The 24,360-nt window shown below is 44.5% G+C and overlaps 1 protein-coding gene across 1 annotated transcript in view; it reads right to left on the minus strand.

Annotated features, from left to right (window-relative positions):
* Nucleotides 1–24,360, minus strand: part of CFAP54 (cilia and flagella associated 54) — a 219,965-nt gene that overhangs the window by 93,975 nt on the left and 101,630 nt on the right. Inside the window, exons 32-34 of the mRNA XM_015416272.1 lie at nucleotides 16,879–17,109; nucleotides 8,284–8,426; nucleotides 1,709–1,872 (exon numbers count right to left, since the gene is read on the minus strand). Coding sequence (XP_015271758.1) covers nucleotides 1,709–1,872; nucleotides 8,284–8,426; nucleotides 16,879–17,109 — 538 coding nt within the window. The remainder of the gene's footprint in view (nucleotides 1–1,708; nucleotides 1,873–8,283; nucleotides 8,427–16,878; nucleotides 17,110–24,360) is intronic.

Consider the following 24,360-nt stretch of genomic DNA (forward strand, 5'->3'; position numbering starts at 1 on the left):
GTTGCCTTCCCGGGCCTGGCCAAGGGCTGGCTTGCCCGGGCTCCCCGCAGCTGTGGGGCCCCCGGGCAAGCCAAGGGAAGGCAGTTTAAAGTGCCTTCCCTTTCCTTCAAGGAGGGGGTAGCTGGTGCAGCAGCAGTGGAATTTCATCTGGATCAAGTCAATCTGTCTCTTCTAAAGCCCAGTCGGGAGCCAAAGGGCAAAAGTCAAAGGGCTCTTCACAACCTAGGACCTGTATTAGGCAGACTTATCAATGAACACCAAGCCCAGGGTTTTTTAATTCTGTTTGTTTAATTTGTTAATTTGTTTTTTAATTTGTTAATTTAGTCACTTGTTATTAAGTTATTAATTTAATTATTTTTTCTGTGAGCTGCTTTGGATCACTTTGAGGAGAAAAGCAGGATACAGGTGCTGTAAAAATAAATAATATCCCCACTGGGGACAAGTCCCAGGATCCAATTCCCCAGGAATCAATGGCTCTGGGGTCTCTTTATATGGAATAATTCAAGCTGGTATCAGATTATTCCACTAGTTTAATTTTGAATGGGAACGTGGAACTTGTCAGCCTGTATCTGATCAGCTAAGGGGTTCATAGGCCAATTATAAGATTTGGGAAAAACTTTTAACATACTGTTCTGCTAGTAGTTTAATGAATGAAGTGACCATACTTTGGAGTGTCTTTTTAGGATGTGATACCATTCCCCCATGCGGAATTGTCCTGACAGTGGGGAACCATGGGACTAGTTTACACAGATAAGCCTTTTGAACTTCATTACAGCAGGAAAGAGGAACTGAAGGAGCTGGTGGTAGGTCTGGTACCACAATTGGAGGTTATCATTCTCTGATGAATGCTATGACCGTGCGTTTCATGGTTGAGTAATGGTATAAGGACCAAATAACCATGGTTGCTGATATTACATTATACCTACAGAATGGACTGGTTAAAATGGTTTCTGTAGTTTTAACAGGATTCCCTCTTGTCCCAACACTTATTCAACAAATGTAAGAAAGTGTGTGATGGTTCGTTCTGTTCTAACCAGCACTCTTCTCCATTGATAAATGGGAGAAGAGTTAAAACTAATGCTTCAATCTCTCCATTCTCTTCTCTGAAGGGCTACAGCCTTGTCTTATCCTACACCTGACGATCCAAAAGTGACTCTTAGGGGTGATGGAAGAATGGGGAAGAAAAGGAAAAGTCTCTAAAAAATATATGATGAGCACTTGCAGAACTCTCCCCAATCTCTGATTTGAGGTAAAAACTCCTGTGGAGTTAGAAGAATACATTTTGTTTTGCACATTACTCTGGGAGATAAGTTGGTATGTAATATGTACTAGAAAGATATGAAACTAATTTTGACATTGTTAGGACAGGATAAACGTGCTTTTAGAATAATACAAGCTTATCCACATGCCCACACATGTCTTTTCACCCTCACAAAACACATACACAAAAAAAATTCCTTTTGCTAGTAGCAGCCTATACTGAGTGGGGGAGCCCTTTGTTATGGGGAAAGTTAAAACAACAGAGCTCGTGATTCTCAGCCAACACAGAGCACAAGGCTGAACCCCAAGAGGAAGGGTGGAGTGGGGGCAGACAAAGACAGCTGGGAACCAAGGCGGGTTTGTGACAGGCATTAACATCCAAAATTGGTGGAGACTGTTTTTTAATCTGATAGAGTACAAGCATTAAATTAATTCAAGAAGACATTACCACAGCTCTTCTGAGATGCAGAAATAGCTTATTAAAGTGATCTAGCATAGCAGCAAAAGCTAGAGCTCGTTCACGTTCCTTGACTGTGCTACTCCTTTTTTCACTTGTTGATTGGCATCGAGGATGTTTTTCATTCAACTTAATGCTATACTCAGAAGCCTCATCTGGATCCCAAACCAAAGAGAAAATTATTACTGGTTGTTTTAAAAGCAAGTCCTTAAAGATACTGAATCACTAATAGTATTTTCAATATCTACTGCAACTGAACAAAAGATCAAAAATATTTGCATATGGTGATGTAACAGTATGGTGAGGCAGCAGTAGCTATGATATCACTAAACCTTTTCTTGCTGAGTCTGCAAATTGGTCAAGAGCTCAAGCACTTTTTAATTGTCCATGAATTCTGTTTGCTTCAAATATTTTCATGTTAGACAGTTAGTTGAACTAGTGACCAAAAAAGTAGGCTAAAGGTTCAGATTGGCCTTCTTATCTTGCTTTACCAGATGTATCTCATATGCATCTGCAGATTAGCTCATATGTTGCTTATCTAGTTAAGAACCAATCAGTTATCTAGATAATAGAGGGAGGGGCTGTGACTCAGTAGAGCATGTGCTTGGCATGCAGAAGGTCCCAGGTTCTATCCCTGGCATCTCTAGTTAAAAGGATCAGGCAATAGGAGATGTGAAAGACCTCTGAATAAGATCCTGGAGAGCCGCTAATGGTCTGAGTAGACAGTACTGACCTTCATGGACCAAGGGTCTGGTTCAGTATAAGGCAGCTTCATGTGTGTGTTCATAGTTTTTTAGCTAATCAGCATTCATGTTGCTTATCTCTTATTAGTTGCAAACCAATCAGTTATTGTAAAAATATCACATTATGATAGACAAGGTTAGGGATAAGATAAGAATGGATTTCTATAAATGTGCACACCTGTGACAAGCAAATCAGATTTCTCTGCATGTAAGTCTCACAAGGAGAATAGGTGAGATTACTTGGTGGGTAATTTGGACTTTATGATAATCCCTAAAAGAAGAGAAACAGCTGAAAACTGATTTGCTTTTAAAACTATTACTTGCTAGAAAGCAATGGTAGGTACTTTGATAATTTTAGCACTTATTTTCACAGTATTGTAGCATTAACTATAAGATAAAAATTTCTGAAGTTGCTCTGTCTGGTTTGCTGGTTACATTCAAAGAACCAAACCAAACCCATTATTCTTTTGTATTATCAGAATTAAAGGTAGTTAATCATACTTTAATGAGATAAATCCAGGAGAACTCTACTGTTAAACATTTTGTGCAGGCGAAGCTGAAAAAGTATCAGTTCAGGTCAGGCCCGTAGCCTGCGTGGGGCCCTAGGGGCCCGGCCCCCTTGCGGGGCTTGCGGGCCCCCTCCCCATCCTCTCCTCCTTCTCCCCCCGCCGCCGCCACCCTCCAACATCAGCGCGGTGTGCGGGTTGTGGTTGCCGCCACCGCCGCCTCCTTCTCCGGCATTCCACAGAGGTAGCATTGGTGGTGGGCCGGACCCGTCCGTGGGCAGCCCCGTCCAGCTGCTCCGGCGGGCGGCTCCCCGGGCAGAGGCAGCGCCTTGGCTCCTCCCGCCGCGCGCAAGAGGCGGTGCGCGGCGGCCGAGCCATGGAGGTGGTCAGAGGAGGAGGCGGCGGCGGCCCGCGGGTGCTGGTCGTTGGCACGGGGCTGGCGGGGCTGGGCGCGGCATGGGGCTCCCCGCGGCGCTTTGGCGACCTGCGCCTCCTGGAGGCCTCCGGGCGAGCGGGGGGCCGCGTCCGCTCTGCAACGCTGGGTAAGGGCCGGGAAGGAAGGAAGGAGCACCCGGCTGAAGTCCAAGGGAGGGGCTGGACTCTGCCGCGCGGACCGGGAAACAGCAGCTCCGGTAGCCAACCTTCCCCAAGACACCGAGCAGGGCCGGGGCTGGAGCGGTGCCAACCCGGCGGCGGGGCCTGGGGACTTCCCGGAGTGATGACCCGCCCCCGGCTACAGGGAGACTCCTTCCCCCAAGGAAGTCCAGGGCGCAGAGGCAGGCAGTGGTGCGCGCGCACGCACACGCAAGCACACCCCCCCCGAAAAGACGGCCGCTCCCGCTTCAGAGGGGGGGATTCTGCGGGGGGATCCCATCTTTGCTGAACTCGCTGCGTTCCCCCAATCCCACCTTCCCCAGCCCCGGGCTCCGCCCCTGAGTCTCCGGAACTTTCCCAACCCGGAGTTGGCAACCGTAAGTCCACCAGAACTCTTCAGCAGGCTGGGTGTTAAAGGAGAACAACTAAAAGGGGAGGGGGCGGCGGCAACAGCAGTCAAGTGGAGTTAACCCCCCCACCCCCCTTTGCTCTTGAATTTCTGTGCAGAGGCAGGCCATGGGAAACCACCTCTGAATTTCTCTTGCCCTGAAAACCCCACCATAAGTTGGTTAATAGGGTGCTCATATCTGGGCTTGGTTTTCTCGGGGGGGGGGGAGCTAGCTCATAGTTTTTTAGCCTCTAGCTCACACCTTTTTGTCTTGGTTCAGGAAGGATGGCTACAGTACAGAGCAAACCAATTTAATGCAGTAGCCAAATCGCTCACTCACAACTTTAATGGCAGTAGCTCACAAAGTAGAAGTTTTGCTCACAAAACTCCACAGCTTAGAGGGAACATTGGTGGGCCCCCTGAAAAAAACCTGGGCCCCCCGAGCAAAAAGTTGTTAGCTACGGCCCTGGTTCAGGTTCTCTGATTGGATCTGCATAGGTGCATCACACCACCATGAAGAGCAATCTTTCTAGTTCACAGTGATGTCAATCAATTTATATTCAAGAAAATGATGCCATTTTGACTAAATATAAAATTAATATACTACAAAAAATCCTGGAAATCTACAAGTAGGTATCCTGTTAGATTTGAAGTAAATAATGAAACCTTCAATCTATAGGCCAAGTTTGGACGGAATAAACTGAGTAATGATTTTTGACAATGCAAAATCAATTGCTTGCTTGATTTTAGGATAACTGGCGTCACTATATACTTTACATATGCAATACCTGTGGGGTATGTAAGTACTTTATTAATACAGTTTGTGACCAGCACAAACCACTGTGGGATATGGCTGCATTTGAACACAGAATACTGAAGAGTCTGGAGGTGTTCCTGTAGACAGTGAACAGAAATCTCCTACAACTCTCCTAGCAATGAAGTCAGCAAATTATGGGGATAAAACAACTACCTTCTACTTTCTCCTACATAATTGTCACATCTGCAGCTCTTCTTTGGTCTCAAAAATGCACCACCAATGGGAGGTATTTGATTCTTAGTATCTTTAAAACAACAAATTTCCCATCTGCCTTCTGTTTTAGCCCATCTGTCTATTCCTCAGTTTATCATGTCCTGCCTTAGCCTCACCCCATCATGCACCTTTGCTCATGGACTACGGGCACTGACATTTCATCTGCAGCTGTTTGTTCCCCAGCCACATCCAATGCCTGAGACTTGTATCACAGTTAGAACCTGGATTGCTAATCTGATCACTAGTCATCTCTTGGGGAGGCGAAGAATCAATGGAGTATTTTGAGGGAAACTGCCCACCCCTTCCCTTACGATCTAAGCTGGCAGGAGGAAAAGTTTGATTAATCTCTTATAAATAATGAAGTAAACAAGTAAGAAATACCAGAAATCTGTAAATATATTGCATTCAAAGTAAACATCTGGGATTCGTTACTGGCGATGGCCCACCCCCTTAACTTGAAATATCCTCTTCATCCAATCAAGAACTCAGGTGCCTGGCCAGCATATAGTAACCCACCTGTATCTGTGACAGAAGGTGACAACTGGGTCGGATTGGTGGGATCCATCATGGCATCACTTTCAGGGGTGAGACAAACACTGTGGTCAAGTAGGCTTGAGCTGGAATCAGTGTCCAAGGAAGCACTCTGTAATGTAGGGTCAGAAGCAGGCAAGGAAGGACCAGGGCTGGAGGTGGGGGAAGTAGGGTCAAGTGTGTCTGAGCAAAGAAGAGCAAGGAAGTCCTGACTTGGTTTGAGCAATATCACAACAGAATATCCAGGGCATTATTTCTTAGGGTCCAGAATGATACAAGTGCTCTTAGACAAACAAAAAGGCCAGAATGAATTATAATGAAGCCGTCATGAAAAGTTCTACCATTTCTGGTTACTCAATGGTTGTGGCCACTATGCTTGACCTGAAAAACTGGATTTCTAGACCAAAGCAGCTGGCAATAGACAAGAACTTGGGTACAAGACTGAGAAATAGCTACAAAAGCAAATTGATCATGCTGCAGTAGGAATGGTGTAGTATGGAAGAACTAATCTCTGATTAGCTATCCAAAGAGATTCAATAGGGCACTATTCATTGCATGCCATAAAACTGCACGACTGTGGAAACGTTTGCAGGGGCCAGCTGAGCATTGCATACAGTGAAATGCTATTAATAAAAAAATAAAACCTAGGAAAGCTAACTTGAACTAAATAACCTATCTGCAGGCATTATGGTAGCCAGGGTTCAGGATGAATCATGTTTAAATATAAAATCCATTCCCCTTTCAAATGAATTTTCTGAAAAAACTGAATTGTTTTAGAGCATATACTAATGCCTGGATACAAAATGACTGTATAGCTATGGAACTGTGCACAGTCAAACAATAAACAAATAGATCAACGTACAGTATTATCTATAATCAGTTGCACAGGTTCTTTGTTCTGAGATACAGATGTACTCTAAGGAATTTAGCAGACATTTTCATATACCTGCAGCCCAGAAGAGCTCTAACAAAGTTGCTAAACCTCTGCTATTCCCTCAGTGTCCAAAATCTTTAAACTAAATAACAAATACCCCTCCCAATTTAGTATCATCTGCAATAAATTAAAGAATAACAGATCACTGGCATCAAATGCAACTTCCTTCATCCATACTCCATAACAAAATACTTTCAATCACAAACCTAATGGCAGCAAACCAATACTAGGAAATCCCTTTTATTTTGTTACCCTTAGCCTTTCCCATCCTCATTCACAGTTCATCGACTGGGCAATAAAACTAAAGAGATGTGTTCAGCAAAGACTGTATAAACAAAGAAAGAACTAGGTACACACAAATACAATTAAATGGATATGCAGCAGAATATCTGAGAATGATGCTGGTACTACAGAATCAAACTGAATGAGTCATTAATGTGAAGCAATGTTCCCAAGACATGAAAAACTCATTTTTTGTTGAATTAGACATGAGAAAAAAATCATTTGGGGAACTATTTTCAACCATGAAACACCACAGCCAAGGAGGGATGCTGACCAGTTGGAAAGGATTCAGAGAAAAATGGCAAAAAGGAATTATTTGTTCCGTAGCCTGAACTTGCTTCAAGTGGAGGAGGGGAGAATATATGTAGATCACTTCCATATATTTATGAGGTTCTCTGGATCAGACGATGGAGTAAAACTGCTCATTCAATCTACTAAGCTTAGGAACACTTTGGTTACGAGTTAGGTAAGAAAAAACCTAACAGTTCAAAAAGGAAGAATCTCTTGAGAGAGATGGTGGGAAATATTTCTGTGGGAGTTTTATTAAGAGGAGACTACCACTCGTAGGAGTAGTTTCATAGGGCAGGAATGACCCATTAGGTCCTTTCCCACCCTGATTAAAGGTTTGTCTATAAACGCCTATCATATTTTTTAAAAAAACTGCCCCCGATATGACACCACAGAGTCTCCAGAGCGTGCCAATGGTCCAAAAGCAATGAGGAAAGGCAAACATTGGGTAAAATCTACAAAGCAAGCAAGCAGAACAAAAACGAAAAATTCAGACAGATGAAGTTAATGAAATAAGGAACTACAGGCAAGGATCAAGAACCAGAAATACTCAGACCTTTGGAAGGAGAAAACCAACATGGAATGCATTAGCAAAAGCATCAGGCTTTTCTGATACAAAAGATTTAAAAACAGAAAGATAAATCCAGAAGTAGCAGTGGACAGAGCTCAGACTATATGGCAAGTTATCAGAACTGAATGGATTCAAATGAAAGCCCAGGTTTTGAAACAGGACGGGATACAGAGCACAATGAGCAAGGGCTGAGATAGACAAGAAGCATAGTGGACCAAGTGCTCCTTTGGAGCTGAGTTTGAGTCCAGACTAAGCCGGCCCTGTTCCAACATGTCCAAATCCTGAAACCTTTTAAAAGAATTCCAGTTTGGTGTAGTGGTTAAGTGTGCGGACTCTAATCTGGGAGACCCAGGTTTGATTCCCTACTCCTCCACTTGCACCTGCTGATGTGACCTTGGGTCAGTCACAAGCTCTGGCACAGCTGTCCTTGAAAAAGAGCAGTTTGTGTCAGAGTTCTCTCAGCCCCACCCACCTCACAGGGTGTCTGTTGTGGGGAGGGGAAGGGAGAGGAGTTTGTAAGCCGCTCTGAGACTCCAAGTGAAGGGCGGGGTATAAATCCAATCTCTTCTTCTTCTTCTTCAAAAGATATACTTCTACCTGCCCTGAAGCTTTTAGAAAAGAAATTTAGTATGTTTTAAATAGGCGATGAAATAAAGCAAGAGTGTAAATACAATACCTTTTCTCATTTAGATCTCTTACCAGTTTTTTTCCTGAATTTTCCTGATGGCGAACCTTTTACAACTGGAGAGCTTTTAACCTTTTTTTCTTCCTGTATTGCTGCCCACACCACTATGGTGCCTGAACTGTTTAAGGAGAATTTTTCAGGGTCTAGAACTCCATACCTGAAGAATGAAACAATAAATTTAAAAACAGAAAGAGAAAAGAAATGCATACTTAAATAAAACCAAGATTGGACTGTAATTATTCTCCAAGTACTTTAATACAGATTTTGATCTTTAAAGCCTTAACTGGCTTGGGTCTTGGCTTGCATACTTAATTGAATTCCTCCTTCTGTCAGATCCTCCAAGGAAGTCTTGTTTTATAGGCCAGTTTCATCAGAGGTAAGCCTAGCCATAACTTGGAAGGGGCCTTGTCAGTTGTAGTGATGGTTCCACAGTTGTGGAACTCTATCCCACATGAGCTCTGCCTTCTGGAGACTGACAAATCATTTCTTTCCTCAAAAAGCTTATGGATCAGTACAAGAAATATTAGAATGCAATTTTAATTGTTTTGGGAAGGCCAAAGTAAAAGATTTTATTATAGAAGACAAATCAGATTTTACTTAACATTTAAAAAGGTTAAAAAAAAACCTTACAAAATGGCAAAAAGTATAGCATTTCTACACTAACTGGGGCTAAATCAGATATACAGTCAAGATACACAGTTTTCTTACAAATATGGTTCTTTGTTCCTAGATAATGGCCTAAGCCATGTGGCTTTTCCAGCTTGGAGACAAAGCAGGAAGTCAGCCATTCCGGTTTTCTCCCTAGAAAACTCCAAGCATTTCCATTATATATATCAACTAAAGAACTCAGTCCAGGCTTCCAGGCAACCACGCTTCTCATTATCTAGGGATGGTCTAGCAACAAGTGAAGTTCTTTCCAACAAAACTTATCACAGATACAATGGGCCTACCAATTAGACAAGGGAAAGAAACCTAGGCTGCCAGTGAGGCTACCAAACAGGTTGCTTACATGCAATCATTTTGAGTGGACATTTTTGCATTCACACTAATAGGCTTTCTGTATATGCAGAGCTACAATTCAGAAACTTCTACAGCTAGGTTATGGGTATGAAAATATCCTCCCCACAGAGATACAGTCCAAACCAGGTAGGCCCAGCAAAGGGAAACTGTGCTTTCCTGCTCTGTTCCTTCAAGAGCGTAGGAGTATGCCACAGCAAATTAAAGGCACCAGTTACAGGGAAGGTGGGCAGGCTGAGTGAATGCACAGATGACCACTCATAGAATATGAGATACAGGTAAACACACTTTTGTTTCTTCCTTGTGGTCTCTTTGCATCACACTGATGGGTACAGAATAGAAAGCTGTGCTACCTGGAGGGTAGTTGAAAGGAGAGTGAAACAGACCTTGTAGAAAGGAAGCATCTGCTCCAGCTTATGCATAGACAACATAATGTCTGACATAGGTAGCCAGCTGAGCCAGGTAGCTGCTCTGCAACTTGGGAAGGAGGATCCCTCTGCAAAAAGCAGAGGATGCTGACACAACTCAGGTAGAATTAAATGTTTACCTTCCATGGGAATTGTTTACAAGTCAATTCATAACAGTTTAATTATTTGCAAAATCCAGCAGCTAAACCTCTCTGGAAAAAAACATTATCTCCCTAGTTAGGGCCAAGTATCATATGTGGGGCTACCTTTGAAAACTGTCTGGAAATTTCAGCTCATCCAAAATGCATTAGCCAGGCTACTATTAGGGGTGGAATTCAGGGACTGTACCATCCCAGTGCTGAAAGAAACCTTTTCGTATAGAAACAGCTTCTATGGTCATACATGCCTGGTAACTGGCTATTTTGAAAGGGCTCTACTGTATACACCTTCCAAACCTTCCAAACAAAACCATCAGACTTCCTTCACTCTTGATCTGTTGGTGCTGGGTTTCGTGCTTGTGCCACTTCCACCATGATAGAATTTGGGGAGGATGGGAACAGAGAAAATCACACTCTTCTTGCAATATCCAATAAAGACTCTCAATCTGTTTACAAGTTGGTGCACTTGAGGCTAGTTTAACCCAGGAACTCCTTGCTAGATAGACTAGAAGCACAGAGAGTATGGCTGATTTACTGGTTTTGGATTTAAGATGTTAAAATACAAGCTCTGACAGCTGAGGAATCTGTTGTATTACATGAAGGCCCAATGCAGCTGCCATACAGACCATCTGTTTGAACAACATCTAAACGTGCACAGGTGTAAAGAGATTGTTGGTGCAAATCTTAATGTGTAGGTGAAAATTCAATTGGCCAGGGAGGAGGACCTCAAGGACACCAAAGGAAATCTCACAGGTGGAGTAGCAGCAAAGGTAATTGGTGGTGATTCTGAACTAGAGGTGTTGACTGAGAAGTAGGCACGGCAGGGTAAAGTCACCACTGCAGCAGGCATAAAAGCCTCAGAAGCTGCATTCTCTCTTTCTTTCTTTTTGAAGCCACCGGAGGGGATTTTTTTATTTTTATTTTTTATCACTACAAAAAACTACAACAGAAAGAGGGGAGGGGAAAACTACACATACAGGAGAAAGTAAAGAACCCACTACTATCTAAAAACCCAAGAGAGGAGATCCTCCAACAAGCTTAGTTACATCAAGTCTTTCATCCTTGCTCTTTTTTATAAACTGAGTCAAACATTTAAAACCTTTTACCCTCCCCGTTTGTATTTAACTGCCCAATAACAGTACCCCCAATCATCCCCAAAAACCAAAGTTCTCAAAGGCACCATTCAGAGTCTTTCAGCCTTTACTTCTTCTTCCCCCTTCTCTTCCGCAGCTTATAGGGACTCTTCGGGGCTGCTGTCCCCTGCTCAGACAAAGAGTCCTCACCCGAAGAACCAGTTTCAAGCTCTCCGCTGGACCTGCCATTCTCTTCTTTTTTCCTGTCCTCCGGCCTTCCCAGCTGCTCTTTTAGAAATTCTTGAGCTTTCAGCACAGAGTCAATCTTTTCCTTCTTCTCTTTGATCTTGAATGTTACTCCTTCTGGAAATAGCCATTTATATCCAATTGTTTGGAGAAAGAACACAAGTTCTTGGTATTTCTATCTGTGTTGTCTTACTTCAAATGGAATATCCTTTAGCGTTCTAACAGCATTCTCCCCTGCCTTCAAGGGTGTTGCCACTACTGCTTTCAGGATAGCATCCCTGACATGCCTCTTCAAGAATCTTGCTACAATTTCCCCAGGCAGATTATTTTTCTTTATATATCCTGAATATGACCTATAGGCCACATCCATGTCGTTGAGTAACAGTTCCGCTTTTATTTCTGTTACTGGGGCAAATAGCTCGCTCATAAGTTCTTTAAGATTCTCTCCTCTATTTTCCGGCATCCCCTGGAAGAGCAGGACCATGTTGGCCTTATCCATTTGTACTTGGAGCATCCGGCCTTCCAAAGTTGTCTTTTCCAATTTCTGCACTTTCTTCTTCATTTTCTGTGTTGTTTCAGCTACTTCCTTCACTTTTTCAGCATCTTGCTTCATTACTTGGATCAAATCTGTTATTTGGGTTTGCTGTGCAGTTATACTCTGTGTGACCACTTGGATCTGCTCTTTAAATGTATTCAGCTGTTCCAGCAGAGGGCGCATGAACTCCGCTACAGCCTTTGCCGTCTCACTGGTCGTTTCCGGCTTTGGAGACTCTAGTTTCATTTTCAACAGTCTTTCTTTGTCTTTGTCCCTCTTCCCCACTATCTTTTTCCCATTTGTTTACTTTCGAAAAGTTTCTGAAGTCTCTGAATATGCGCTTAACTGCTTAGCTTCTTTGGGTAAGTACTTCTGGGCAATTCCGCTCGCGTTTTTCTTCTGCTCCCCCCCTTCGCTCACAGTTTATACGCGTGGGAGGCATCCCCCCCGCTCGCCTTTCTCGTTCCGCTGAATAGGGTAGGAAGCACTTTTTCTTTCAAAATTCGTTTCGCAATTGACTCACGTTCATAACTGGCCTTCCGACCATGCTTCTTTCATCATTTTTAATGCCCGATCTCCTGTGCTTGACCTGGCTAGCTTCACTTGTACCATTCGGTCTCTCGGCTGGAAGAACCACTGGAGCAAGGAAGAGCCTCGATTCTCTGGCATTCCGCCATTGAAGAGGCTACCTCCTCAAAGCTCCTTGGCCAGGGTCCCTTCACCGGGCCCCTGGGGGGGTTACGAGCCTGCTCGCCCCCTCCTTCCGCCGGAGCACGGAGACACCCCCGGGAGGTCTGGGAGGTGAGTCCGCAAGCGTGCTGCCATCAACTGGAAGTCCAGAAGCTGCATTCTCATAGAGTGTGGGACACAGTAGCTTATGGTGTTGGTACCAAGGAGGCAGGGTGGCACTATATGTCAAGAATGAATACATTTGCACTGACATTCAGGATTTCGAGAGTTGCCCTGTTGAAAGTGTGTGGGTAAGGACAGAGTGAGGGGGAAAAGAAGGGGATATTGTTGTGGGGGTATACTACAGACCTCTGAACCAACCAGAGGAACTGGATGATGCATTTGTACAACCGCTTGCTAAACTTACACAGAGGCAGGATGTTGTGGTTATGGGAGATTTCAACTATCCAGATATTTGCTGGAAATCTAACTCTGCTAGACGTGGGGCATCCTGCAGATTCTTGAATAGTCTTGCGGACTTCATCTCTCAGAAGGTGGAGGTGGGAACCAGAGAATCTGCTATCCTAGATTTAATCCTAACAGGGAAGAACTGGTTGATAAAGTGAACATTGTGGGATCCTTGGGGAATAGTGACCATGTCAGCTTGGAATTTGACATAGAGAAGGATGTGAAACCAGGACATAGTAGGACTCGTATCCTGGACTTCAGGAAAGCAGATTTCAAAAAACTCAGAGAAATATCAGGTAGGATCCTGTGGCTGGAAATGCTGAGGGGGAAATCTGCACAGGAAGGATGGGTGATGCTGAAAAATGAAATGCTTAAGGCACAATCGCAAACTGTTCCGGTAAGAAAGAAAGGTGGGAGATGGGTAATGAAGCCAAGGTGGCTGAACAAGGGACTCTCTGAAGAGCTGAGACTAAAAAGGGATATGTACAGGAAATGGAAGGAGGGTCAAATTATTGAGGGTGAGTACAAGAAGCACACTCGAATCTGTAGGGATGGTGTCAGAAAGGCTAAAGCGCAGATGGAGCTGAGGCCTATGTTCGAAGCAAAAAGAAGAACAGGGATGGAGTAAGCTCATTGCTAGGGGAAGACGGTCAAGCCTTAATAAGGGATGAAGGCAAAGCGGAATTACTCAACTCTCAATTTGCGTCGGTCTTTAACCATAAGGCGAGCTGTATACAAACTGAAAAATGCAGGGCATATGAACGAAGGAGGAACTGCCAGTCCAGAGTAAGTAAGGAAATGGTTAGAGAGCATCTAGCTGCCTTAAATACTTTCATATCTCCAGGGCTGGATGGCTTGCATCCCAGGGTGCTAAAAGAAATTGCAGATGTTATTTCAGAGCCTCTGGCTCTAATCTTTGAGATGTCCTGGAGTACTGGTGTTGTGCCAGAAAACTGGAGAAGAGTGAATGTTGTCCCAATCTTCAAGAAGGGAGAAAAGACGGACCCAGGAAATTACAGGCCTGTCAGTTTGACATCAATACCTGGAAAAATTCTAGAGCAGATTATTAAACGCTCTGTCTGTGAACATCTTGAACGGAATGAGTTAATCGGTAGTAGCCAGCATGGGTTTATCAAGAATAAGTCATGCCAGACCAACCTTATCTCCTTTTTGGACAGAATTACTAAAATGGTTGACTCTGGCAATGCTGTGGATATAGGGTATCTAGATTTCAGTAAAGCATTTGGCAAAGTTTCTCATGATATCCTTGAGGATAAGCTGGTTAAGTGTGGGCTGGATGGTGCAACCGTTGGATGGATTCATGGTTGGTTGAAAAATCATACCCAACGAGTGCTCATAAATGGCTCTGTGTCTACATGGAGGGAAGTCTCGAGTGGAGTGCCACAGGGCTCAGTCCTAGGCCCTGTGTTGTTCAATGTTTTTATAAATGACCTGGAGGAAGACATAGTGAGGATGCTTATCAAATTTGCAGATGACACAAAGCTGGGTGGGATTGCTAATTCTGAAGAAGACAGAGTCAGGATTCAAAATGATCTAGATCGACTGGAACAGTGGACTGAGACAAATAAAATGGATTTCAATAGAGAGAAGTGCAAAGTCTTACACTTAGGTACAAAAAATCAAAGGCACAGATATATAATGGGAGGAACTTGGCTTGACAGCAGCACATGTGAAAGGGATCTAGGTGTTCTGGTTGATCACAAGCTAAACATGAGCCTGCAGTGCGATGTGACTGCAAAGAAAGCTAACGCAATCTTAGGATGCATTAACAGAAGCATTGTGTCCAGATCACAGGAGGTGGTAGTACCACTCTATTCTGCTATGGTCAGGCCTCACCTGGAGTACTGTGTCCAGTTTTGGGCACCACATTTAGGAAGGATGTTGACAAGCTTGAGCGTGTCCAGAAGAGGGCAACCGGGATGGTGAGAGGGTTGGAATCCAAGTCTTATGAGGAAAGGTTGAAAGAGTTGGGTATGTTTAGCCTAGGAAAGAGAATGCTTAGAGGGGATATGATTGCAGTCTTCAAGTATTTGAAGGGCTGTCATGTAGAGGATGGAGCGGATCTATTCTCTCTTGCTCCAGATTGCAAGACTAGATCTAATGGGTGGAAATTTCAAGGGAGTCATTTCCGGCTAAATATCAGGAGAAACTTCCTAACTGTAAGAGTGGTTGAGCAGTGGAACAGACTGCCTCGGGAGGTAGTGGATGCTCCTTCACTCAGCGTTTCCAAGCAGAGGCTGGATGACCATCTTTTGGATATGTTGTAGGGCTATCTTTCAGCTATGCTCCTGCAGAGTGCAGGGGGTTGGACTAGATGACCTGTAAGGTCCCTTCCAACTCTAACATTCTATGATTCTATGATTCTATACTAATGCAGTTCCTACTGCACATCAGATCCAGGAAGGAAACTGCCCCAGGGTCCGTCTTGTGATTGACGATGCAAAGAAGCACTGTATTGTGGTGGGAACCTCAGAGAAAGGACAGTTTGGCCATTCCCTTCTTTACTGAAACAAAGGGTTCCTTTGGCCATTCCCTTCTTTACTGAAACAAAGGGCTCCTGGTGCCTGTAGGAATGCAGAAGGTACTCTGTCATACTAGTAGGACTGCTGATCCTCCCAATAACAGGAGCAATTGTCAGGTAGCCCTGTCATGGTGTTGGAATGTGAGGGGAGTATTCTCTCCCTCCCGTTCTCAGTGCTTCTCTTTCTAGCGCTTCACTATCTGCAGATTGGCCTTGAAGATGTTTTTCTGTAATTCCCCAGGCCTGGGAACCGTAACTACTTTAGGCGCTAAATCGCTTGCTTGCTGGCAGGGCCCACGCACACGGGGAAACTTTTTTGGCTTTGCAGGTGGGGGGGGGCAGTTTGAATGTTCTATAAGTTAGTGGCCATCTTACTATAGGTCATTCTTAACACGGGCTGTATACATGTACTTTATTTCTGCATTACCATAATAAACACCTATCTTCTGAAGAAGCCTGGGTGTGTGGATTACCTGCCTAAAGTTCCTGACAGCAGTATCTAGGTGAATCAGGGCACAAGTTGTTCAGAGAGACCTTCCTTTAATCTCCTGATAGTTGGAGGCTCTCCTTTGCAATTGCAAATAAACTTTTTTCCCCCTTTATATTTTATAAGTTGCCTCTGTGTAAATTTGTGTCTGAACCGGAAGGTGAACTTCCCCAACAACCTAAAAGACAACTTTAGACATTCACAAATCGCAGCTGTATGCAGGCACAAGCCTATCAGTGTGATGCACAAGAAGTAACAAAGGAAACTCTGTTTTCTGCATATTAGTGAACAGGTTTATGACAAAGAAAGAGGTGCTGGACTAACATTCAAAATGAAAGTTGATTAATTTGACTAAACTTAAAATGACAATACAATACAAAATCCAACTAAAACTTCTGTATGTAAAGTTCACCGTTAATGACAATACAAGATAAATATAAAATGAAGAAAAAAGGAAAATAATAGAACAGGGAAGCTGCTTCACTGTAAATGGGATTATTTCAACATGACCCTGTCTATTCATTCACAATCATGAGTGATATTTGCACAAACCATATTGAGCACCAGTACCATTTAAATGGCAGCAGTACTCATAAAGAAAACTGGCATGCCCAATGACTAGGTATAAAAATGCATTCTGCTAAGCTAAGGGCACTCACACATTTCCTCTGTTCCTTCAAAATCTCTTCTAGTTCCCAAGAATCCCAAAGAAAAAATAGGTAAACACTAAACAAATTCCATCTCTCTTGCAGGTCAATATAGCAGGTGAGTGAAAAGTAATGGTCATAAGAGGTAACGTAAGGCAAGGCACAACAAAAACTACAAGAGTTGCCTGATTAGTCTTCTGAATTGTGCACCAGGACTTCCTCTGAAGTACAGCAGCCCCAGCTTTGAGGGACCAGGAAATCAGAAAGTGGGATATTTCTGAAAGAACTACAAAAGGCTGTTGGGGCTCTGGTAGAGTGTGCCATTAGGAAACCTAAACATCACACACATTACTGTTTTACCTGTTCAAATTTTGTAAAGAATGCATTTCAAAGGTATAGAGCTCTTCCATCCGTTTTTTAAACAAAATGAAATGGACAACTGCTAGATAAATGTTCATCTGCGCTCTCCATGGCATCTCTTCAATGCAAACATGATGGAACCTTCTTCGTTTTAAGAAGACATTGGAAAAATAATTCAGCTTTTGTGTAAGTACGCAGAAAGCTATTCTTCGCAACTCCTCTCTTTGTCTCCTAAATAAAAACACAGCATTTTAGATTCAAAGTCTGTACTGTCCATAAGAAATTGTTTTCAAACATCCGAATGGAGTAGCTACAGGAAGAAAAAAATCATTCTCAGATAAAAACAGCCACATTTTTCTCTAGTAAGCCATGAAAAATCTTAAATAACAATAATTTGCTTTGTGAGGGGGAAGAATTAATGTTAATTTCATGATTAGCAGAGTTCTCACATGGCCCATTTTTAGAACTTAAAAAACACTTCTATAAATGAAAGAATCGTGCAGTTCAGAAAAAACTACTTCTGATACTCATAGTGTAACCTGTGGACAGTGGTGGAAACTAGTCAGAGGGTCAAAAATACTGATTTTACTGACCAAAATTCCAAAAAAACTGACCAAATACTGACAAAAAAACTGACGAATTACTGAACAATTTAATGTCAGCATACTGATAAACTAGCATTTTAAATGTAAAACTAGGACTTCATTAAAAATTATTATTTGGCCTCCACCATCCCCATAGCCATCCCCATAGTTAGATGTGACCCAGATAAAAGGATTGAACACCTTTTTATTGATTTTTTTTTTAAGAATAGAGGACAATGTTTTCATTATTGTACAAAATTTAAGGCAAAAAATTTTCCCTTTTAAAAATAATCACATACTGCAGATAATAAAACAGCAAAACAGCAAAAACATATTAAAAACAAACAAAGTAATAATTATGACAAAAAACATAATTACTGTAAGGTAAGACTTGTCTTTGCTTGTACTTTATCTTTGGTTTTTTGACAAAAAAAGTACCGGCCGGCAGCCTGCCATCCCTGGTGGAGGCCGTGTCGGGCTGGGCACTAGAACACCCTAGACCGATTGTCCTGCGTGATTTCAATGTCCATGCGGGCAATGGACCTAGTGTAATCCATGGTGGCGTTGGGACTCTCCCAATATGTAATGACTCCCACTCACTGGGCTGGACACACGCTCGATCTGATCTTCGTAGCAGGGGCCACAGTGGACTGGGTCACTGCCCCAGCAGTGCTATGGTCAGACCATCATGCCCTGAAGGCCCATCTGAATGTTTCACCCCAACCCTGTTTGGGCGGCGAGCAGATTTCAGCTCGCACACAGAGCCAAATGGACCCTATGTGGCTTCAAATGGCCCTGAAGGATCTGACGCCCCCTGGCAGCTCGTTAGATGAACTTGTGAAGGATTGGCACAGCTGACTCTTGGCAGCCATCAATGAGATCGCTCCCCGACGCCCTCTGTGCCCTCACTTTAGGCTGGCTCCTTGGTTTACCCAGGAGTTGCAGCTGATGAAGCGAAGGCTAAGATGGCTAGAGAGACAGTAGCAGTGCGCCTGTTATGAAGCCACAAGAACATCTTATAGGATATTTATCCTATGAGATCGCAGTCAGAGTATTATGCGGCCATGATTGCGTATACAAGCTCATGCCCAGCCCAATTATTTAGAATAATTCAGTCTATGACTGTTCTGCAACAAGGCAGACCAAATGTTAAGGAATTGGACACTGGCTGTGAGGCCTTTGAGAGCTACTTTGCAGATAAAGTCCTGTCACTCCAATGTAACCTCCCCATCACAGTTGAGACAGTAAGTGAACTCGAGGCTCCATGCACATCTTCTAGTCAGGTTATGGATTATTTCAGTCTGCTCAGCCTGGAAGAAGTTGACAAACTGCTCTTAACTGTATGCCCTACCATGTGCTGCCTTGACCTGTGCCCATCATGGCTAATTAAAGCTGGCCATGATGGGTTTCGAGATGCCCTAAGGGAGATTATCAACAAGTCCCTCTTGGAGGGACAGTTCCCTAGGGCACTCAAGGAAGCTGTGGTTCGTCCCCTCCTGAAAAAGCTATCTCTGATTCTGGCCGAATTGGCTAATTACCGGCCGGTCTCCAATCTGCCCTATTTGGGCAAAATAATTGAGAGGACTGTGGCAATTCAGCTACAGAGCTTTTGGATGACACTTCCATTCTAGATCCTTCCTAGTCCAGTTTCCACCCAGGCCACGGGACGGAGATGGCTCTGGTCGCCCTCACGAATGACCTCCGGAGGCATCTGGATCAGGGTGGATTGGCAGTGATGTTGCTGTTGGACCTGTCAGCGGTGTTCAGCACAGTCAACCATTAGTTACTAATCCACTGCCTCGCCGACACTGGAGTACAGGGGCCTGCCTTTGAATGGCTGGCTTCTTTCCTTCAGGGTCGGGGACAAAGGTTGGCGCTAGGGGAGCAGTTATCCCAAAGGCACCCACTGATTTGTGGAGTGCCCCAAGGGGCAGTGCTGTCCCCAATGTTATTTAACATCTACATGCGCCCCCTTGCCCAGGTTGCCCAGAGGCATGGGCTGGGATGTCACCAGTATGCGGATGTGCCTCAAGGGGCAGTGCTGTCCCCGATGTTATTTAACATCTATATGCACCCCCTTGCCCAGATTGCCCGGAGGCATGGGCTGGGTTATCATCAGTACGCTGATGACACCCAGCTCTATCTGTTGTTGGGCGGCCAGTCTGACTTCAAACCAGAAGATTTGGACCGGGCGTTGCAAGCCATGGCTGGCTGGCTCAGACTGAGCCAACTGAAACTGAATCCAATGAAGATGGAGATCCTGTGCCTGAGCCAGGGCAGCCCAAGGGTAGGGATCCTACTTCCGACCTTCAATGGGGTGCCATTGGTGCCAGCGCTGGAGGTTAGGAGCTTGTGAGTGGTCCTATATGCATCACTAACAGTGGAGGCCCAGGTAGCAGCCACTGCCAAATCAGCCTTTTACCACCTCCGGCTGATTAGGCAGTTGGTTCTCTTCCTCGAATGCAACGACTTGGCGACCATGATCCATGCGATGGTCACCTCGAGATTGGATAACTGTAATGCTCTCTACATGGGGCTGCCCTTGACCCAAATCCAGAAGCTACAGCTAGTACAAAATGCTGCAGCCAGGCTTCTGATGGGCCTCCCTATTCCGGACAACATCCAGCCTGTGCTGAAAGCACTGCACTGGCTGCCAATAGATTCGCTTCAAGGTGCTGGTTTGTTGTTGTTGTTCAGTCGCACAGTCGAGTCCGACTCTTCGCGACCCCATGGACCAGATCCCGCCAGGCCTTCCTGTCTTCCGCCATCCTCTGAAGTTTGCTCAATTTCATGTTCGTTGCATCGATGACACTGTCTAACCATCTCATCCTTTGCCGTCCCCGTCTTCTTTGACCTTCAATCTTTCCCAGCATCAGGGTCTTCTCCAGTGAGTGCTCCCTTCTCATTTGGTGGCCAAAGTATTTGAGCTTCAGTTTCATTATCTGGCCTTCCAGGGAACAGTCAGGGTTGATTTCTTTGAGGATTGACTGATTTGATCTCCTTGCAGTCCAAGGAACTCTCAAGAGTCTTCTCCAGCACCATAGTTCAAAAGAATCTATTCTTCGGCGCTCGGCCTTCCTTATAGTCCAACTCTCGCAGCCATACATGACTACTGGGAATACCATTGCTTTGACCATGCGGACTTTTGTTGGCAGGGTGATGTCTCTACTTTTTATCATGCTGTTTAGGTTCGCCATCGCTTTCCTCCCAAGGAGCAGGCGTCTTTTAATTTCATGGCTGCAGTCACAGTCTGCGGTGATTTGGGATCCCAGGAACATGAAGTCTGTCACTACTTCCACGAATTCCCCTTCTATTTGCCAAGGAGTGATGGGGCCGGATGCCATGATCTTAGTTTTTTTGATGTTGAGCTTCAAGCCCACTTTTGCGCTCTCCTCTTTTACTCTGAGCAAGAGGCTCTTTAGATCCTCTTCACTTTCAGCCATTAGAGTGGTATCATCTGCATATCTGAGGTTGTTGATCCCAAGATGAGCCAACCACCAATATAGATCATCTGATTACAACACTAGTATTGGTTCTGCCTTCTGTAAGCATTCTTATAAGTACTTGATCACTTACTAGTACTTTATGATAATGTAGAGTTTTATTATTTGTTTTAAGATTGTATATAATTTGTTACCTATATGTTTAATCTCTTTGTAAGCCGCCCTGAGCCTGCTCCGGCAGGGAGGGCAGGGTATAAATTGAATAAATAAATAAAGTTATTCACAAACTCTTTCGTTTCTCATCAGTTTTCTGCACTGCATCCACAAGCATTTTTTCCCTTGTCCTCTTCTATCCATTGCTTTCTCAACTCCTTCTAGCATGAGCTGTGCCATGTTGAATCCCACAATATCCATCACCTCTACTTTCATTGTCTCATGTTTTAAGAGGTTAGTTATGTTTGTATACTCTGTGGAAGATTTCACCAAATCATTTTAATCTTAGGAACAAAGTCCTTAAAGTACTTAATAACTAAACTGAAAACAATCTGTCTTCTCACTGGGAAGTCATCATGTTTCCCCAAAAATGCAGTAATGAAAACAGAAAAACACAAACTGCATTCACAAAAATCAAAGAAATACTGACTTTACTGACCATTTTTTTAAAAAAACTGACAAATTACTGACCAAGATGAAAAAATGGACTTTTATTGATTTTACTGACCATTTTCCACCCCATGTGGATCATACCTTAGATCAGTACCCCCAAATGTAGCTGGACCCTTCTATAGATCCCCCCAGAAAAGAGTACATTCTTTTTATTTTTCATAATTTGGTCTCCCATGAACTTTGAAATATAGAAAGGTATGTAGCAATTTCATCTGGGATGCAAAAAGGGATCTCAATGCAGAAAGCATTTCCTCAACTTTGAAAGAGAAGAACAAAAGCAACGGATAACTTACGTGAGATTGGACATACCAGTCTGTGCCCCAACCCATCTAAGGTAATAGCAGTGTCTCAGATAACTGATTCTTGCATAGTTAAAATACACAACAGGATCTGCCTGATACTCAGCAGTGACATGGAAACACATCCATCTCTCAGGCTGATATTTTTATCCTTTTGCCATGTTTTTCCCCCAGAATGAGATCTTGACAAATGGCAACTGTATCACTACACTTGCAAAGCCCGGTCCAGATCTTCTGGTCTGGAGTCTGACTGGCCGTCCAACATCAGATAGAGCTAGGTATCATCAGCGTACTGATGACAACCCAGCCCATGCCTCCAGGCAATCTGGGCAAGGGGGCACATAAAGATGTTAAATAACATCGGGGACAGCACTGCCCCTTGAGGCACTCCAGTGGGTGTCTCCTGGACTGCTGTTCCCCTAGCGCCACCCTTTGTCCCCGATCCTGGAGAAAGGAAGCAAGCCATTGCAGGGCCAGCCCCTGAATTCCCATGTTGGCGAGGCGGTGGGTCAGCAGCTGATGGTTGACCATGTCAAACGCGGCCGACAGATCTAGCAACAGCAGTACCGCCACACCACCCCGATCCAGTTGCCTCCAGAGATCATCCATCAGAGCGACCAGTGCCGTCTCCGTCCCGTGTCCCGGGCAGAAGCCGGACTGGAAGGGATCTAATATGGAAGTGTCACCCAGAAAGCCCTGCAACTGTGTCGCCACCACCCTCTCAATTAATTTGCCCAAACAGGGCAAATTGGAAACCGGCCGATACTTGGCCAATTTGGCCAGATTCAGAGATGTTTTTTTCAGAAGGGGGCGGACCATCGCTTCCTTGACTGCACCCAGGAATTGCCCCTCAGAGAGGGACGTTGATAATTTCCCTGAGAGCACCTCGGAACCCTTCGTGGCCAGCTTTAATAAGCCAGGAAGGGCACGGATCAAGTCTGCACATGGTTGTGCGCACAGCTGCAAGCAATCTGTCGACTTCCTCCAGGCCGAGCGGGCTGAAAGAATCCAACACCGAAAACGAGGACGTGCAAGGGGCCTCGAGCTCGCTAACTGTCTCAAGTGTGGCGGGGAGGTCGCAGCGAAGCTCCAAGTCTTTATCTGTGAAAAAGCTCACAAATGCCTCGCAGCTGATATCCAATTCCCTAGCGTTTGGTCTGCCCTGAGGCAGAGTTGTTATGGACCGAATCATTCTAAACAATTGGGCTGGGCGTGAGCTAGCAGACGCAATCATAGTCGCATAGAACTCTCTCTTTGCAGCTTTGACTGCCATCTCATAGGATCTCATAAACGTCCTATAAGATGTTCTTGAGGTTTCGTCTCGAGCACGGCGCCACCGTATGTCTAGCCATCTCAGCTCCTGCTTCATAAGCCACATCTCCTGGGTAAACCAGGGCGCAAGCCTAGTGGGGGGGCTCAGAGGGCGCCGAGGAGCGATCTCGTCGATGGCTGCGGAGAGCCTGCTCTGCCAGTCCTCCACAAGCTCATCTAACGAGCCGCGAGGGAGCATCAGTTCCCACAGGGTCATCTGGAGCCGCATTGGGTCCATCTGGCTCCGCAGGCGAGCTAAAATACGCTCTCCGCCTAAACAGGGTCAGGATGGATTTTGAGACTTAAATAGCATGCAGATTGGCATCTTCCACAGAATCCTGCAGTATATGCTGAAGAAAGGAAGTAGCAGGTAGATTCTGCATACTCACTTTTCATCCCCACTCTGGATAGGTGAAATAAAAATTCCTGATAATGGTTGAGGTTGGAAGTTAACTGAGCATAATGAGTGTCAAGAATTCTCAAGCAGGAAAAACATACCAAGTAATCACTAGATTGAAACAGTTACTATCACTCTCAGGATCCCTTCCTCTCTTTCCTCCTGTCATTTGCTCTAATTTGCCAGGGTGCATACTTGCCAAAAATCCCAGCCCCTTCTGGGATTCTCCTTCTTCCCCAAATCCCCTTGTAAGCTTTGGGTTACCCAGTAGAGTCTGCCACCACTCAAGGTTTCGACCCCCCAAAATCCACTTAAAGCCTTCAGTCATCAAGGAGGAGGATGTGTGTATGTTATTTGAGCACCCAGGTGGGTGGGTTAGGATTCAGTTCAGTCCAAAGCACTTTTTTTTTTTAGGAAAAGGCTTTTATTCAACTAACAAATATTCTACAGAAAATGCAGTTGAAATGAGAAAGTGTCAGCTCGCAAAGAGATGTTACAGTATCAAGGAGATAAAAATAAAAAAAAGGAATAAGTAACTAGCCTATAGGATATTGTCTCAGCTTTCTTCCTCCCTGAAGAATGGGTGCAAGGCAGTAGGAACTTAGCAAAGATGTTCCCCACCTACCCAGAGGTCATTTCGGGGGGGATCGCAGTTCCCCCGGGTGAGGTACGGGGGCGGGGCACATGACGAAGCCCCGCCCCCTGCTTCCAGCCACCCCGCTTCCGGCCCTCATTCAGCCAGGAGGAGGCAGGAGAAGAGGGAGGGTAAGTTGCTTCCTCCC

The sequence above is a fragment of the Gekko japonicus genome, unplaced genomic scaffold, assembly GCF_001447785.1.
Source record: "Gekko japonicus isolate JY-2015 unplaced genomic scaffold, Gekko_japonicus_V1.1 scaffold648, whole genome shotgun sequence".
In the NCBI taxonomy this organism is placed as follows: Eukaryota; Metazoa; Chordata; class Lepidosauria; order Squamata; family Gekkonidae; genus Gekko; species Gekko japonicus.